Source organism: Vigna angularis, chromosome 7 (genome assembly GCF_016808095.1).
Source record: "Vigna angularis cultivar LongXiaoDou No.4 chromosome 7, ASM1680809v1, whole genome shotgun sequence".
NCBI lineage: Eukaryota > Viridiplantae > Streptophyta > Magnoliopsida > Fabales > Fabaceae > Vigna > Vigna angularis.
Window position 1 is genome coordinate 3,017,104 of NC_068976.1, and position 18,486 is coordinate 3,035,589.

Sequence of the window (18,486 nt, forward strand, 5' to 3'; positions counted from 1 at the left end):
AGCAATTCTTTTTTTCTTTTTTAGTCGGTCACAAATATATAAATAAAAGGCTTTTGGCACCAGGCAAACGGCGCCAAATCACCGTCATTTTCACAACACAAATTTATAGAATCACATAGACTATTTCTTATTACATGAGTAAAAATTAAAAAAATTAAAAAAATTAAAATATTTATAGAGAAATATATTTTTAATTCCACATTTTAAAAAATTTTATTATTTAATATATAATAATCATTTTTATTTAATAAAATATTAACTAAAAGGTTTCACTTTACTTAAAAATAATTAGCAAAATATATTTTTAATATTACCCATATAAAATTTATATACACTTTAAATTGAATTAATTTTATATTTTTAATATTATTTTTATAAAATTACTCGTAAAAACACACGTATTGTATTTTTTTATCTAAAAAATATAGTTATAATTAAAACTAAATATAAAACATTTTTTTGTAATTCATTGTAGATAGTCTTTTTTTTCATCTTGTAGGTAATATTTTATTATAAATAATTATTTTAGTTTAAAAAATGGGTTAATTCTAAAAAATGGCTGAATTTAAAAAAAATAGTTAAATTTTTTTAAAAATGACTTAAAATGTAAAATTAATAAATTATTACTTATAAAAGAGTAAAATTGAAAACCATATGTACATCTACACAAGATGATTTCTCTTTATATAATAAAATATATAATATAGTATAGATATATATTTTTAAAATTATATTTTTTTATTATAATAAAAGTGTAAATATACATACAATAAAATGTACATGTTTTTTTTATCAGTTCACAGTAATAAAAAAAAGTATAAAAAGAAAAGTAAAGAATTTTATTAACATTTTTTTAGCACTATAGTCTTCTAGAGAAAAAGACAAATTTTGTTCAAAATGTTAAGTTGTAAAGTTATCTTCTTAACATTAAATATGACATTGATTTCATTTTAAGATTTCTAATTACAAAAAATGACAGTTTTCCTATGTAAGTCATAGATTTTTAATTTAGCAACATTTACATACATGACGTTTCCTAGAAGATAAATAAAATGTTGTATGAATGTTATAGATACAGAATATTTTTTTAAAATATATCACATATTTTCTTTAATAATATAAACGGTCATAATTGGGTGTTATGGAGAGATCATTGAAGAATAGCACCAGTGCAGTGCAGAGACACCCAAAGAAAGAGACAAGCCGCAGAGGTTTTGAGTTTTGTGGGTCTTTCCTTTTTTCAGTCTGAGTTTGTGAGTGAGAGAGAAACCAAATTAAAGGAAGCTTTTTGAGTAAGCAAACCCTTTTCTTTTTTTCTGCTTCAAATCTCGCACTCCCATTACCTGTATAGTTCTATTTCTACTCTCTCTCTCTATCTAAACTGATTCCAGTCTCTCCTTGAGGCTTTATTTATTTTCCTTTTCCTGTTGGTACCCTCTTCTCTCTACTCAAACCCTTCTAATCTGTGTGTTCTTACATGTCAGAATGCGTAGTATCTGCATGATTTTGTTGTAGCATCCTTTGTTTTGTTTAATCAGAAGCTTCACTGTTTTGTGATAGGCCATTCTTTTGGAAGTACATTCCCTTCAAGGGGTTTCTATTTTAGATTTGGCGGTTAGGTTAAGATGTTCACTGAAGGTCTTGACAGAAATGCACTTCGATGGGTCCGAGAGGTAACCATCACTCGATCCTTTTGACTGTTAGTTCTTAGAGTTTTATTATTTGAGGGTATAACTCACATGCGGTTTTCTTAATTTGGGTAGGGTTTGTAAAGTTATGTATTTTTTTTTTTTTTAATTTTTGTGTTGGTGTTCTGGAAAACTCTTACCACTACATTAGTGTATGTGAAAATTCTGATTTTTTTGTTTTTGTTTGGTGGGTGTTTAGAAGGAAGTTCCAATCTCAAACAATGCATTGAGATCACGCAATGATCCCATCAGTGGGATGAAGAGTGGTGCTGGTAGAGGGTTTGGGCTACCGCCCCCAGCAAAATTCAGGAGTGGGCATCTTCCTGCTAATGCAATTCCTGTATCTACAGTTGTGCCAGGTGAGACTGGAGATAGTGCTTCAAATTCCGATAATGATGACAGCATTGAATCGGAGGAAGAAGTTTATGGTGGCAGATACTCATTGGATTCATCACCACAAGATAGAAGAATTCCCAATGGTGCTGCAAGGAGGTTTGGAAACTTCAATCAAAGGGGGGCTCGATATGGGAGTGATTATACATACTCAGAGGTCAGTTCTTCCAGGGAAACACTGGTTGGTAGACCTGGCACTGTGAGGGATCCGGTGATGAGGGGGGCTGCTAATGTGCGGCAGAGTGGCTTCACAGAGGATGATTCATCGGATTCTGCAGCTAGCTCTGAATTCTCTACCACGCAGGTAGGAGGAAGTATCAATGGAGCTCTGCCAAGAAGTAGAACTTATTTGTCTGAAGGGTATACTTCTAGTGTGCCTTCAAGGATGAATGTGAAAAATGCTGCAGAGAAGGTATGGAATGGTGGATGCGGTATAAACTATTGAAGTGCATAGCTGTAATGTGGCCTACAGTATCCAGTAATACTGAAAATTTTCTTGGTATTATAACTGCTAATATGAATTGATTTTTTGAAACATCAGATGGTGACAAAAAACATTGTTTATAGAACAACAGGCTTTTTATACTGTTATTTAAATTCGAGAAGGCAGATGCTGCGTTAATCACTGTTGTTGTATTGGCAATGTGCCTCTTCTTGGTCTCTATTATTTCCTTATATATTTTCTCATCTTTGATTTAGGACTTAAACCCACTAGTCTACAAATGTATGGCTGAAATTAGTCTAATTTCTTGAATTGTGTTACAAAATTCCCAGCATGGAAGAATATCTGATGATGAAGATGATGACATTCCCAGTGCACCCCCATTTTCTGGTTCTACTCAAGATATCAGACAAACACGCAAGGAAATCCCCACTTCCAGAGCTCATATTTCTCCAAACAAAGCTGAATCAAGTACTTTGAAACCTGTTTCAGGGGATAAGATAGAAAACCATGTTGAAAGTGGGAGCCCTGACCAATTTGTTAGGTTAGCAAGACATTTGAGTTTTTAACCTCTTCAAAAATACATGACTTCCTAGCTGAACACTTTATGTGCATGTGTAGCTATCCAATATTATTTAATCTGTTCTATATGTACAGAACTGCTACTGGTTCAGAGGCTGCTACATCTTCAAATTCACACCCACCCCGCCTTCCAACATTTCATGCAAGGTATTTCATGCCTCTTTGATTGTGCTCAATATTTTCTCCTTGGCTGTGGCTCATTTCTGTGTAAATTCATTTCAGTGCTCTTGGGCCATGGCATGGAGTGATTGCATATGATGCCTGTGTGCGCCTTTGCCTTCATGCTTGGGCAATGCAGTGCATGGAAGCTCCTATGTTTTTGGAAAATGAATGTGCTCTACTTAGGGATTCATTTGGGTAAGTTAAGGTTCTTCCTACACTTCTCTTTTTCCCTCTTTTGCCCTCTTCTTCCCTCTCCTTCCTCTAGTCTTGCTGTATTTAGTTCTGGTAAAGATACTCTTGCTGTTTCCTGTTGTGTATTGTCCATGAGTATAAACAAATGGTGCTAACTCTACATATTACAGGTGTATAGTATCTTGTGGGGAATCTAACACAGGTGTTTATTATGTCATGCTGACTCTGGCCAAAACATTGAAAAAGAAAACATTATTTTGCTGCTATCATGAAATAAGTAAACATTTTACTTGCATGATTCCATTCAGATGGTGGTTCAGGAATAAATAGGGAGACAACAGGGGACAATGTCTTGTCATTAAGTAAAACTTTATTTTATGAACCAAGGTCAATGAAAATCATGTGAACAACTTTCTTTTCCAAAGCTTTCTACTACTTCTCTTGGCACTTGGTCTTATTCTTTTTGTAAGTCTATAAAAACCATAAATAAGCCTTTCTCTATTGTGTATTATCCATGAGTATAAACAAATGGTGCTAACTCTACATGTTACAGTGTATAGTGCTTGTGGAGAATCTAACACAGGTGTTTATTATGTCATGCTGACTCTGGCCAAAACATTGGAAAAAAACATTATTTTTCTGCAACCATGAAATAAGTAAACATTTTACTTGCATGATTCTCAGGAATAAGTAGGGAGACAACAGGGGACAGTGTCTGTCTTGTCATTAAATAAAACTTTATTTTATGAACCAAGGTCAATGAAAATTTTGTGAACACCTTTCTTTTCCGAAGCTTTCTACTACTTCTGTTGGCACTTGGTCTCCTATGATGTGAGTGTGATATATATTTAACCATTCACATGCCTCTATTTAAGAATTTTTTTTTAATTGTGGATCCTTGACTATTATTTTGGTTCCTCTGTTCTTATTGGATTCCTTTTTTGGTATATGTAGATTACGGCAGATACTATTACAATCAGAAGATGAACTAATGGTGAAGAGCAATGCAGAGCCTTCCAGTGAGGGTATTGCTCCAAAACCCAAAAAACTTATTGGCAAGATGAAGGTGCAAGGTACATTCTCATGTTACCTTTTTTACTAATAAAATTATTTAACTTATCATCCCAAGTGCATCCTTGTTTAGACATTCTTCACTTTGTGCAGTTCGTAAAGTCAAAATGGGCTTAGACCCTCCTAATGGCTGTAGCATGTCATCATTAATGACAAACAAAATTAAAATGGACTCTGTGCGACACCATTTCTCCAATTTGCAATCATCACTATCTGCTGGATTTCAAGCTCTCAGAAGAATTCGATTTGTTCCACGTGTGCCTGCAAATGGTTCCTTGGCTCGACAAAGCCTGGCATATGTGCATGCTAGTACCCGCTACATACAGCAGGTATCTGGACTCCTGAAGGTTGGCGTAACAACTCTAAGGAATAATTCATCATCATATGAAGTTGTGCAAGGTATGTAGTGAAGCAAAATGCATTATAATTATTCATTATTTCTATGTATTATGGAGAAAACTGTCTGAAAAAAATTCCTTCTCAATATTTCTATTATGGCCAAAATATCAGACTTGTTTAACTCTAAGAAGGAATTTGGTCTAATTGAGTTTTGGCTTTCTGTGAAACTAACAGATTTTGCTTCTAGTGTTGTTGTGTGTACTCCTTAATCCTTGGAATTGTGTAATAGTACTGTCAAGTGTTCAATATTATGATATGTGTAAGCATGGAATTGTTTTTTTGTTTCTATGTATTGAATATAGTGAAAAACTATGTATGAGATTAATCTCCGAAAATACACATAGAGTACTATATTTATAATAAAGGAAATATGGACTAAGTCCAAAATACAAATAAAGAATTATAACAGAGTAACTAATGATAAAATATAAAAATAAGATATCTATCTCAAATATCTAATAATTTAATATATTTAACATTCTCTTCAAACTGGTGCATACAAATTGTATGTACCAAGCTTGATAAAAATATAATCAATTCTTGGTCCCGTAAAAACTTAGTGAAAATATATGCTAATTGATAGTTTGAGTTAACAAACTCAGTCTTGATGTCTCTAGATACAATCTTCTCTCGAATGAAATGATAGTCAATCTCAATGTTTTTTGTTCTCTCATGAAAAACAAGATTAAAACTAATATGAAGAGTAGCCTGATTGTTACATATAAGTGTCATTTGAGTGATGTCTCCAAATTGTAACTTTTTGAGCAATTGCTTAAGTCAAACAAGCTCATAAGTAGCTGAGACCATTGCTCTATATTCTGCTTCTGCACTAGATCTTTTCACAACACTTTGTTTCTTGTTTATCCAAGAGATCAAGTTGCCACCAATGGAGATACAATATCTGGATGTAGACCTTCTATCAAAAAGAAATCTTGTCCAATCAACATTTGAATAACAAACAACTCTTGTACGGTTATTGGATCATATAACAACCCTTTTCTAGGAGTTCCTTTAATGTACTTTAATATACAAATGACTGCATTCCAGTGATCTTCACATAGGGAATTAAGAAATTGGCTGACCACATTGACTACAAAGGAAATGTGACGAGTGATTGTAAGATAATTCAATTTTTCAATTAGTCTTTTATACTACCTAGGATTTGACTTAGGCTCCCTCTCATTTGGTAGAAGTTTAGTATTAGGATCCATGGGTGTGTCAATAGATTTTGAATTCATCAAACTTCATGTTCTTATACACCTCAATAAAATGGGGCGGTTGAGTGCAAAAATAGACATCTTATTTAAACAACTTGCACTCTTTTTAATTCATGGTGAGATTTCTCAATATTTTTAGGGTGATGCTATTCTTACTACATGTTATCTCATTAATCGCATGCCCTTTTTAGTTTTAGATAATAAAATACCTCATTCTATTTTATTTTCTCATGAACTTCTTTATCCCTTATGTCTAAAAGTTTTTGGGTCTTCATGTTTTATTCATAATTTAGTCATGGTCTTGAATAGTTATCTCCTCAATCCCACAAATGTGTTTTTTTAGGATTTACTAGATCACAAAAAGGACACAAGTGTTTTTCTCCTTCTCTTAACTGCCATTTTGTTTCTGCAGATGTCATCTTCAATGAGTCTTTTTTTTTTTTACCTTAAAGGTCATTCTTCTTCTGATAATGTCTCCTTCTAATACAGGCAATATTCCTTTTATTTGTGGTTCTCTAGTCGTGCCTTGTCCACCACTACCACCACTGATATCATATTGAATATAGTGAAAAGCTATGTATGAGATTAATTTCCTTTGTGTAAAAAATACACATAGGGTGTTGTATTTATAGTAAAAGAAATATGTATTTATAATAAAAGAAATATGAGTTAAGTCCAAAATACAAATAAATAATAATAACAAAGTAACTAAAGATAGATAAAGATAATATATCTAAGATATCAAATAATCTAATATATATATATATATATATATATATATATATATATATATATATATATATATATATATATAACACTATGCAATTATTTAAATGTGATAGTACTTAAAACATTTGCAATGTTACTGGATGTAATTTGCCTTGATTAATATTTTTATTATAGTTGTGATGGTTTTTATGAAAGAATTGCATATAGTCATTTGATTGTAGTTTAACAAACTCATTGTCATGTGTTACAGTTCAATCATTAGTAGCTTGACACCATTAAAATTGCATTGTAGCTATAGTGGTTGACATAAAGGTAGGAATAGGATTGAATAGAGTCTACATAAAAGTTGTCCAATTCCTGCTGCGGTTTGTGTGGTCTCATCGACTCTTGTGTCTCTCCCTAAATCTATAACTAGGAAGCCTCCACTCTCTCTATGTTATATTATTATTACCAGGGAAAAACTTATTGTGCTGTAGTGTAGCTATCAGGTATACTCCCTGGCTTGAACTAACCTTCTCTGTAGTTATAAGATAGTTCTTTGATGGACTCCTGTTACAGCTGAGTCAAAAGAAGTATTCCATTTTATTTTAATATAATCAGTTATTTTTGAATTTATGGATCTTTTTGTGAACTTTTATACTTCCTTACATGCTTGATTACTTTAGTCTGTGTTTCATGATGTTTCAGTTCTAATTGTACCTACTTGATTCTCATTTCACTAATTTGGATTTCACTGGGCTTGTTTTATGTTATTTATTTTTCCACCTGTGCATGTGATCAGAGACATACTCATGTATCTTAAGGCTGAAAAGCATAGTTGAAGATGATGCAGTAAGGTTGCAGCCGGGATCTAGTGAAGTCCATATGTTGTAAGTTTTCTTGTTTGTCTGTGTCTTTTCAATTTTTATGATTGTTACCTCTTGAATAATTTTCTGAATACTTGTACAGTTTTCCAGATAGCCTTGGAGATGATTTACTTGTTGAAGTTCAAGATTCCAAGGGAAAGCAATTTGGTCGTGTTCTTGTCCAAGTGGCTACTATAGCTGATGACCCGGTAATATAAAATGCTGTTTGTCTCTGGGTGTTATTATTGCCTGTCTTGAGTGGTAATTATATGATGAAATTTATGTTCAACTGAAACAGGCTGACAAATTACGCTGGTGGCCTATTTATCGGGAACCTGACCATGAGCTTGTGGGCAAGTTACAACTTTATATAAATTACTCAACCAGTGCAGATGATAATAGTCATCTTAAGGTTAGTTACTGTGAACAACAATCAGTTGTTTTTGGACATAAAGCTATAGCAGAGAGAGCTTCAAATCCTGTAATCTGTTCTTTCTTAAATCATAGTCAAGCTATCATGGCAGCATAAAAGAGCCAGGATTCTTGGAACTGAAAAATGATTTGAAATAGAAAAGATAATCATATTTGGTGGTAATTCCCAGGGCTTACTGCACAAATATTAGAAGTTACTTTCGCAATCCATGATATATGATGTATATAACTGAATTTGTTTTTTGGTTGCCAAAATACAGCACAATTTGATTATGTATTTTGTTTTTTATGTTAAACTGTATTTAAATTCATTTGTCTGACACATCATTTGCATGATTTTGGTCAGATGCAGATTATAGGTCTGTTTAGCTCAAGAAACTTTTTCTGTCTTCAAATTACAAGAATGCCACATTATTTGTATTCTGCCATGATATGTAGCTATTAGGCATACCTTTTTTTTTTTCTGAATGTACTGTATACGAATGCTGGTCCCTGAAAACAATGAAAACTGCAAACATTTCTCAAACAACGTTGGGGGCCAATATTTTCAATTCACAGGAAGATGCTCCACTCTGCCAACCCCCTTTCTTTTGTTGTATGCACAGAAAATGAGAAAGAACCTATGATATAATTATTCTGACCGAAATGAATAAAAATGTTGTGTGCTTTATGTTGGAGTAGTCATGCTTAATTATTTGTTCTTATATTTTCTTGAGCATTCTAATATAATGTGCCTCACGTGTTAACATTTTATTGTCTTCTGTAATCCCAGTATGGTTCTGTAGCAGAGACAGTTGCCTATGACTTAGTTATGGAAGTTGCAATGAAAATTCAGGGCTTTCAGCAGAGGAACCTAATGTTGCATGGTCCATGGAAATGGCTTTTGACTGAGTTTGCATCCTATTATGGAGTATCTGAGATATATACTAAGTTGAGGTAATGTAAAGTTGATCTGCAATTCCCATAAATTATTTGATTTCTTTAATATGTAGTTTCACACTTTTTTTTTCTCATTTTATTATAATAAGGTGTTCACAACATTCTGTTTAAATAGATATCTATCTTATGTCATGGATGTGGCGACACCTACAGCAGACTGCCTCAACTTGGTTTGTAATCTACTAGCACCTGTTATCATGAAGGGCAATGGCAAGACTTCTTTGAGTCACCAGGAGGTATCTTTGACATTTAATTATTATTCTTGTCATATAACTTCAACTAGCCACTTCAATGTTTTAGGTGTAGTCAATATACCTGAACTGATTTTTTTGTTAGCATTTGTTTACTATCAAATTCATTGATTTTTTGTGTTGTCTAACATGGTGTGATTTTTGTTCATCTCCAGAACCGAATACTAGGAGAGACCAGGGATCAAATTGAACATATACTAACTCTTGTTTTTGAAAATTACAAATCACTGGATGAATCTTCTTTCTCGGGCATCATAGAGGTTTTCAGACCAGCAACTGGCCATGCAGCGCCTGCATTGGAACCTGCTGTTAAACTTTATAAGCTTCTTCATGATATCTTATCTCCTGAGGCTCAAACTGCATTTTGTCATTATTTCCAGGTTAGAGAAAATTGATACTTTATGACAACAATTGTCAATTGTATACTCGTGACGTTGCAATTTAATTGACAAATTAATATCTTGCTAGGTTGCCGCAAAAAAGAGGTCCAAGAGGCACCTGAGTGAAACGGATGAATATATTGCCCAAAATAATGAAAGCAGTTCGATGGATGGCATAGCTATGTCTACTGCTTACCAAAAGATGAAAACCCTATGTATAAATCTTAGAAATGAGATTTATACGGATATCCAGATTCATAATCAAAATATACTTCCTAGGTATTATTTGTTTGAGGACTCCATTTTGTTTGCGTTTTATTTTTCTAGAACTTTGATATACGTTATGTGTATCATATCTCATCTTTAATTGTGCTTACATGCAAATATGTGCTGTGTTATGTGCATCTCTTCTAATCTTGAAACGCAGCTGTATGTAGGTAGACTTTCTGTTCTTCTATTTAAGTGATGGTTACACAGTGGGATGTCTACTATTTCAGGCTTAACGGAAATTTATAATGCAATTGCTATTAATTAGTATTATTAGCTTATAGAATGATAATATATCAGTATTGGGTACTGTAAAGCAGTATATTATTACTCTTTACCAAGTCCAATGAGTTGTACAAAAGTCCTCAGCAAAACAATTGGTGGGACTAATTGATTTTATTGTTCCCATTTTTAACCATGATATTTTTTCTTCATTCTTATCAGGATTAAAGGCTGTGCATTTTAAGTTCCAAAAAATTAGACCTGGTATTAAAGCTTTTATAGTAAATGAATAAGTTTCAGCCAAACTATGAAACGAACATGTAATTTACATATAGTAAACGAAAATGTTGCATTTTGTGTCTTTAACTGCAACTGTTATCTTGAGTCTGTATTCTCATATTACAACATCCCTTTCTTGTACAATGATTACTTTTGTTTTGAGCTTGACTCAGGCATTGAATTCAATCACATTATTAGATCCATTTCAAATTTCATCTTCCTTAGTTTTAAAGTATTGTTGTGTTAGTCTATCATATTGCTATTGTTTGTTAAAGGTTCTAATGCAGCTGGTTCAATATTTTCACAGCTTTGTGGACCTGCCAAATCTTTCTGCTTCCATATACAGCACAGAACTTTGCAATAGATTACGTGCATTCCTTATATCTTGTCCACCATCAGGGCCATCATCGCCAGTTGCAGAACTTGTTATTGCAACATCAGATTTTCAGAGAGACCTTGTAAACTGGAGTATTGGGTAAGTGTTGCTACGCTTTAGTTGGAGAGATTAAGTATGCCCTGGCTTTTTAGTCAAAGAATCAATCCCTTCTACTACACAGATCTAACTTGTTTTATTTTCTTAGTCCCATCAAAGGTGGAGTAGACGCAAAAGAGCTATTCCATTTGTATATTCTTGTTTGGATACAAGATAAACGTCTATCTCTGCTGGAGTCATGCAAATTAGATAAGGTACTTAATATTTAAGATATAGCATTAATATTGTCATATTTCATTTTGTGTCTTCAGGAAGATACTCCCTTTAGGTGAACTAGGTCTCAAGTAATCTTTTGATTGTCTTCAGGACTTAATTATAATCCCTAAAATGAATTTTACCTTAACCACTATATCTCTTCTGCAGTAAATTGTTTTGACAACGTGGTATATAATCTAAATGCATTCCTGTTGCAGGTGAAATGGTCTGGAGTTAGAACACAACATTCTACTACTCCCTTTGTTGATGACATGTATGAGCGGCTGAAGGAGACATTGACAGACTATGAGGTCATAATTTGCCGATGGCCAGAATATACCTTGGTTCTAGAGAATGTATGTATGCCAATTCTTGTTATTTCTTTCCCCTTTTTACCCCTGAACTTCTGATACTATCCATTTCACTTTTCATCTCTTCCACAAACAAATACCTATCCTTGAGATTTTTTTCTTCTTTCAATTATTTCCTATGTTAAAAAGGCCACTTTAGAACATGAGTTTTTACTCCTTGGCCCTAAGTCTGTTATTGTATTTGATGGCCAAAAGTTTGAAGACAGTTTGATTAATTTTTTGAAAAAAAAAATTGGCAACAGGCCGTAGCTGATATTGAGAAGGCCATTGTGGAAGCTTTAGACAAACAATATGCAGATGTATTATCTCCTCTCAAAGAAAGCATGGCTCCTAAGAAATTCGGTCTTAAATATGTCCAGAAGCTTGCCAAACGAACTACTTGTGCCTATGTGGTTCCTGATGAGGTGAGTTGAATTTCTGAAAAACTGTTTTTCGTGTCTTCGATACTTTATTTAAAATTTTCTTACTTTTTCCAGCTTGGAGTTCTTTTGAATTCCTTGAAGAGAATGCTTGACATCCTGCGTCCCAGGGTTGAATCCCAGTTCAAGACATGGGGTTCTTGCTTGCCAAATGTTGGAAATACAACACCTGGTGAGCGACTTAGTGAGGTGACAGTGATGCTGAGAGCAAAGTTCAGGAACTACGTGCAAGCTATTGTGGAGAAACTAGCGGAAAATGTTAGTCTTTTGAAAGAAAATTTATGGTGTTATCATAATATTTGACTTGTGTAGGTAGAGCATTACTTCAGTCACGATATTTAGGCACATATCAATTAATTACAAATTTCCTAAAACTCATTTTTTGGTTTTACAATGGAGTAAATACTGAGCAGATATTTATAAATAGCAAACTTGATTATCTTGCCTGTGAAGTTACTTATTTCTTCATATAAAGAACATTTCATAATATTAGCATCCTTTATGACGTTTCAGACAAAGTTACAGAATACCACAAAATTAAAAAAGATTCTCCAAGAATCAAAGGAAACTGTGGTGGAGTCTGATTTAAGAAGTAGAATGCAGCCGTTGAAAGATCAGTTGGCTAGTACCATAAGTCACCTTCATAGTGTCTTTGAGACTCATGTTTTCATTGCCATCTGTAGAGGTTTTTGGGATCGTATGGGACAGGTCAGTTCACTTTCATCTGGATTCTGTTGCCTTGCCTTTGAGCATCTTTTATATTTCAGACAAATATTAATTGCATCATATTTCGCTATATTTATGATTTAACAGGAAATTTTAAGTTTCTTGGAGAACAGAAAAGAGAATAGATCGTGGTACAAAGGCTCAAGGGTCGCTGTATCTGTGAGTAGCTACTTAATTGCTTGACAGTGTTTCTGTAGTATAGCTTTAAAGGTCTCAAAGAACATTGGTCTAGATTGATTGCTTTATAGTGAAAGTGCCAGAAAGGCATCCCTTTCTTGTATTGTTTCTATATGCTGCGTACTTTGGGTTATGATTTGTGACCTGAAGTAATATTGTGCAGATTCTGGATGATACGTTTGCTTCACACATACAGCAATTTCTAGGAAATGCTTTGCATGAGAAAGACCTGGAGCCACCTAGATCCATCATGGAAGTTCGTTCCATGCTATGCAAGGATGCTCCCAATCACAAGGACAACACATTTTACTATTAGGCCAATTCTACATGTAAATATGAAGTGAGGCATACATGGGGCTAAGAAGAAAAGGGGTCACCAATTTTGTAGTAGGAGCAAGCAACTCAACTGCTCTCAGAAAGATCAATGTGCTTTTCAATGAGGAATAGTGATTTTTTCTATACATGGTATATATACAGTAAATTACTCATTGTACTACTTGGTAGCAGTAGTAGGAATAATATATAAATTTATTAGTTTTTAACATTCTATATAACTAGCAGTGACATCGCTAATATTCTGTTTATAACTAAATATATGCACTACAGATTAAAAGTTCCTCCACTGTTGGTTAATTGATTATGATAAAAGTGTTGAGTTTTAAAATTTTTAGAACATATTATGGGATAATTTCTGATTGATTAGCAGTGTAAAACTTTAAACATTAACAGTGTATGCCTATTAAACTCTAACTGAGTCACTGTTTTGGTAGTTTCAAAATTCCTGCCATTACAAAGGTAACTTTTGATTATTAGGAGGTCTGATTAATATCGAGCTCGTTCAAATCAGCAAATCCTATCAACTGATTATCACCTTTGGTTATTTGATGCTTTTTTTTAAGTAATCACATGGTTTAGTTCCTGTTCATTGATAACTCTAATTCCAAGGAATGATGTTGTAGAAGTTTTTAAAGGAACATGCTACTGTGACAAGAACCTGGACATTTGATTTCACCATTTTGTTTTTACTTTGTGGCATTTTATTCTTATAGAAAGAGCTGTAAATCTAGGGGGTTTGCTTTGATATCTTAATTTTCGTTTTGGTAATTTGTTCTCTTAAATTTGATTCAAGGCCTGTATTTACGTATTCTCTCTATGGAACAGCCTCGGGTTTGCATTAATTTTCATACCCTTTTTCTGGTCTTTTATTTTTTTTAGTATCCATAGTCTTTTTAAATGGTTTTATGATGGTTGATTAGTAGAGGTGAAAGTCAGAGCTGGTTTGGTGGGGTTCATTTTCATTATATGTTCTTGTTAAACATCATTTAAATTTAATTAACCATAAATAAATTTTTAATTATCAAGATATCATACCAAATTAAAAAATGAACGACTTTCTACTTAAAAGGAATTCAATTTCTTTATTATTTCAATCAAACTTAAATTGAATTGTGGCCGGAATCTGAGTTAGATACAGCTGGAGAAAGCAATGACATGTTTCATGTTTCAGGGCCAAGTTGTGAATAAGAATTTGAATAGCACTTGGGACATTTGAATAAAGATATTTACATGATCAAACTACATAAAGATCAATTGAAACTCGGTGCAGAGGGAGTTTAGAAAACCAATCTTAATTGCGGCACAAGCAAATACACAACAGTCAATTTACTACAGTTCAACTTTTCTTCAAGCTGCATCGGCTGATCAGAGTAGCTTTGATATAACTTGGCAAGAAGTCCAGAATGCTTTAGTTGCAATCCTTGCAATAACAGGATTTTGATATATCCTGTCACGAGAAAAAGTGAAAGGAATCAATAAAATTGAAACAATGATCTGAAAAGAGGGTAAAAGAATCACACTAATTTTTCTGCACTTTGCTAAATATAAAAACAAATTGACAACATTTTAAACTCAGAATCAGTGTCCAACATAAGATATCATTAAAGTTATACTAACAGGAAGTAACCAAGTGCATAGATAAATATGGTACATGATCATGCAATTTAGCATTAACTAGGTTGGACATTAATCAGTTCCTTAACATTTACTGAGAAGAGCAGGGGTGTTTGGTAAAGCCACTTACCCAATGGCTGTAGCTCCCCATGATGCAACATTATAAACAACTTTGCTCCCATCCCATGCCTTTCGAAGCTTTCCCTTTTTCTTTTGCACAGAAAATGTCTTGCTAAGAGCTATAAAAACACGCCAAAAAAGTCATAAATGATAAATTCCTTCCGATTCTTTTATCTAGGTAATACTTGGCTAAAGTAGAGTACAAAACTTTATCTTAGAACGAGTAAGGTAGCCAAGGAGATGCTTCTACTTTCTTCCCCATTTTCCACTCAAACGTACGGAGTTGTGGACAAAAAAAGAAATAAGACCACATATATTATGGAGAAAGCAACCAAACTCACCATCCTGGAGTTGATTTGGGGTTAAATCCTGCAAAAAAGCAAGACACTCAATCAGAGAGAATATAATAAAGTATAAACTATTGCAGTGCTCAAATTGCAATTTAAATTATAAATCAGCGAACTAAATTTTGAACTGTAAATCATAAATCCTACCAAATTGTAAAATACGGGGACAAAAAGAAATAGGTTGAAATTTATCATACCATAGTGCTCAATGCAATAGTTTTGAACAAAAATATTTACATAAAAAGAACAGATATTGAACATCAAAGCCTGAGACAAAAGGAAAACAATATATTTGGAGGTAGTTATTAATGCAATACTCATTTTGCACACTATTTTCTGATATTCAAACATTGCCAGATATAAATTGGACATCTTCTAACTTTCTATAAGCATCAGAAACTTAAAGTTCACTATAAACCATGGAAAGAAAAACATTTTAATGCACCAAATAGTCATGTTCGCTTAAACAGCATTGCTGTAAACATACAAGAGAACTTTACAAATGGTTAAGGAACAATCCCCATAACCTTTCAGGTAACATACAAGTCCTTTTTTCCGTTTGTGGAATTTGCATCCTAACTGAGAAGCATATGCAGTGTCCGTTACATAGGCATACCAGAACTCAGAAGGTGCTTTTAAGTCAACAGATTTCGACTTTCACGTATTTCACATTATAGCAGAAGAGTGACACAATTAAGAGTAAATTGATGGGTACGGTAGAGAGTCTGAAATAACAAAAGACTACACTGATAACAAACCTTGGTTTGCTTGAGGGACAACAAATATGCAGCCATGAAACATGCTATTCCTTCCACAATATCTTCTTGTTTAACAAGGACATAATCTTCTTGGTCTGAGTTAGAGTTAGCATCTTCACCTTCCCAAAGATCATTTTCGCTAACAAGATCCCAAGAACTACCTTCTTCTGTCAAAATCCAAGCTTTTTGCATTAGCATTCTAAAAGTAAAGACCCAAACCAAAAAAGAACATTTGCACGAGTTGTTACCAGCTACACTGAGAGAAACTGATGCTTGTGCATACTCCAACTTTTCAAGGAAGTCAGGGCACTCAACTCTAGATTTGATTAGGTCACACAACTGCATGGAACACACAACATTCCCAGCTATCAAGTTAAATCTCAACAAAATATCAAATATCCTTCTTACAAAAATCATCAAGCATATCCATAATACACATCGCATCAACTACAATTTACAACACAGCACTAGCAACAATTACATCTAGAAGAAGTACTTGTTCCACATAAAAAGACTAGCGTCAAAACAGACACAAAAACACCTTTGTTGTAAATGGTTGTTTGGATTAGCACAAAAAAAACGGGACAATTGTGTATTTGGATTAACCCCACATCAGCTTCGATCCAACACTTATCTTGCTAATCGTTTTGGCGCTATGGAAAGTACCATCGAACATATTTGTTGCCTTTAAAACGGTAACCAAAACACGGTATTAGACAGTCGTTTTATACTGTTCTTCAACCAGAATTGGAATTTCGCCTATTGACCAATGTCCATCTTCAATGCAAACTTTTATTACGCCGATTATTAGGGTAAATCTTCAATCTTGATAAGAAAGCTGCATAAAAGGTATCTAAAGTGCATCTAAGTTTTACCAAAAAAAAAAAGAATAGAAAAAGAAGCTTTCTCACTTCAAAAATTCGAAGTAATCCGTTCATCAAAGAAGCCCTCATTTTTCCTCTAACACGAGACAAGCCTTTTGTTTGTTCATCACATAAATCATACATAAAAAGGCAAGTTTTCTTCACTCGAAACGCACAATGCGAACATATAACATAGAAAATCCCAAAACGCTTACCCTAACGTATAGAGATTTGAAGTATTTAAGTTGAAAGAGAAAAAAGAGAGAGTAATTGCCTGATCAGTTTCTGGATCGGGGGAGGTGGAAGGTTGTGATTCATCAGAGTCTTCTTCTTCTTCTTCCTCTTCTTGCTCTTGGTGTTGTCCATCGGAAGCATTGATGAGTTCAAGGGCTCTCTGACACTGTTCCAGCATGGCCTCAAGGGTTTTCCGCTTCACCCGAACCGGGTTCGGGTTCGGATCGGAGACCCCAACCTCCATTCCGGTTCGGAAAAGGGAACGGGTTGGTGTTTTTGCGTTGACGACGGTGGGAGAGGAGAGAGCAGAAAGTTATTGGTGGCGGCGTGGAATACACGTGACTTTTTGTTTCTTAATTTTAGCAATTTTGAATTTCAATTAATTTTGAGGACGAGGTTGTCGGTTGTGTTTTCGAGGACGAAGAAAAGAAGAACAGAAACCAGAGCAGCGTCAGGATTGTGCTGCTCCCAATGCAATTCATAGGTTTCTTTCTCTTTTTTTCTCTCATCAAATTCATGCTTTTATTATTTTAGAAGTATAATTAAAAAATAACTAATTATTTTAGCATAATTGTGAACAAAATGTTTTACTAAATAAATTTAGATTATATATTAAATATCCTTTATTTTTGGAAGAATACAAGTGTATCAAAATGAATTATTGGAAATGATAGAACCTTCTAATTCTTACAATATTAGTAGAAGAAAATTATAAAATTATATCATAAAATCATTGATCAAGTTTGACTTGTTGTTCCACAATTTGAAACAACCAAAACAAATGGGCGAAGTTAGTTTTCCATCATAATCTCGGTAGTTATTGCAACCAAGAGCAAAGAAGAACCTTTTTTTTTTACTTCAATTTCCTATTCATACCATGACAAAACCGATTGATATAGCATGGTGAAGAAAATTTTGGAACTGTTATAAGGTATAATTTAATGTATAATTAAATAGCTTTACTTATTTAATGTATAACTTTTAATGTTCAAGAACTGGTAATTAATTATGTGAATGATATTTATAATATCTACTAAGGTAACTACTACTTCATTTGCATGTGCTACAAAAAGGTTCTAATAAGTTAATTTGTGAAATTATCTTTATCCTTAGAGTTTTCTATGAATAGTTACATAGATATACTAAGTTTTATGATCTAGCAGGATGAAAGGTGATGAATGATTACACAATTGGTTCAGGATGTTTGTTCTTACAATTCATTTCATTTTATTTTATGAAATTGTTTGATGATACATTATTACGGAAAGTATGTATTTTGTATGAATAGTTACATAGATATACTAAGTTACGATGTAGTTAGAATAAGTGAAATTATTTCATTT

At 33.4% G+C, this 18,486-nt stretch overlaps 2 protein-coding genes across 2 annotated transcripts; one reads left to right on the top strand and one right to left on the bottom strand.

Annotated features, from left to right (window-relative positions):
- Positions 1–1,137: 1,137 nt before the first annotated feature.
- On the top strand, positions 1,138–13,535 carry LOC108338321 (uncharacterized). The gene is made up of 23 exons (XM_017575120.2): positions 1,138–1,292; positions 1,561–1,673; positions 1,888–2,493; positions 2,856–3,067; positions 3,181–3,252; positions 3,328–3,462; positions 4,414–4,532; positions 4,624–4,929; positions 7,657–7,744; positions 7,824–7,929; positions 8,019–8,132; positions 8,925–9,088; positions 9,207–9,327; positions 9,498–9,722; positions 9,811–10,001; positions 10,798–10,965; positions 11,072–11,177; positions 11,397–11,534; positions 11,792–11,953; positions 12,026–12,226; positions 12,482–12,676; positions 12,782–12,853; positions 13,035–13,535. Exons 2-23 carry the CDS (start codon positions 1,626–1,628, stop codon positions 13,185–13,187), a joined length of 3,702 nt encoding a protein of 1,233 aa, XP_017430609.1. The 5' UTR covers positions 1,138–1,292; positions 1,561–1,625; the 3' UTR covers positions 13,188–13,535.
- An 850-nt stretch (positions 13,536–14,385) lies between these two features.
- LOC108336364 (uncharacterized) lies at positions 14,386–17,637 on the bottom strand. Its single transcript, XM_017572795.2, has 6 exons — positions 17,184–17,637; positions 16,295–16,385; positions 16,047–16,213; positions 15,283–15,310; positions 14,952–15,060; positions 14,386–14,654 (listed from the first exon to the last, which is right to left on the bottom strand). Exons 1-6 carry the CDS (start codon positions 17,385–17,387, stop codon positions 14,573–14,575), a joined length of 681 nt encoding a protein of 226 aa, XP_017428284.1. The 5' UTR covers positions 17,388–17,637; the 3' UTR covers positions 14,386–14,572.
- Positions 17,638–18,486: the final 849 nt, after the last annotated feature.

Bases quoted from the DNA above. Each gene is read 5' to 3' on its own strand.
- LOC108338321 (XM_017575120.2), top strand. From the start codon at position 1,626: ATGTTCACTGAAGGTCTTGACAGAAATGCACTTCGATGGGTCCGAGAG. The intron at 8,133-8,924 runs GTTAGTTACTGT...CTGTAATCCCAG, and splicing joins ATGATAATAGTCATCTTAAG to TATGGTTCTGTAGCAGAGAC. The intron at 11,954-12,025 runs GTGAGTTGAATT...TACTTTTTCCAG, and splicing joins CCTATGTGGTTCCTGATGAG to CTTGGAGTTCTTTTGAATTC.
- LOC108336364 (XM_017572795.2), bottom strand. From the start codon at position 17,387: ATGGAGGTTGGGGTCTCCGATCCGAACCCGAACCCGGTTCGGGTGAAG. The intron at 16,386-17,183 runs GCAATTACTCTC...TGTTCCATGCAG, and splicing joins CCGATCCAGAAACTGATCAG to TTGTGTGACCTAATCAAATC. The intron at 15,311-16,046 runs GTTTGTTATCAG...GCTTTTTTGCAG, and splicing joins TGTCCCTCAAGCAAACCAAG to GATTTAACCCCAAATCAACT.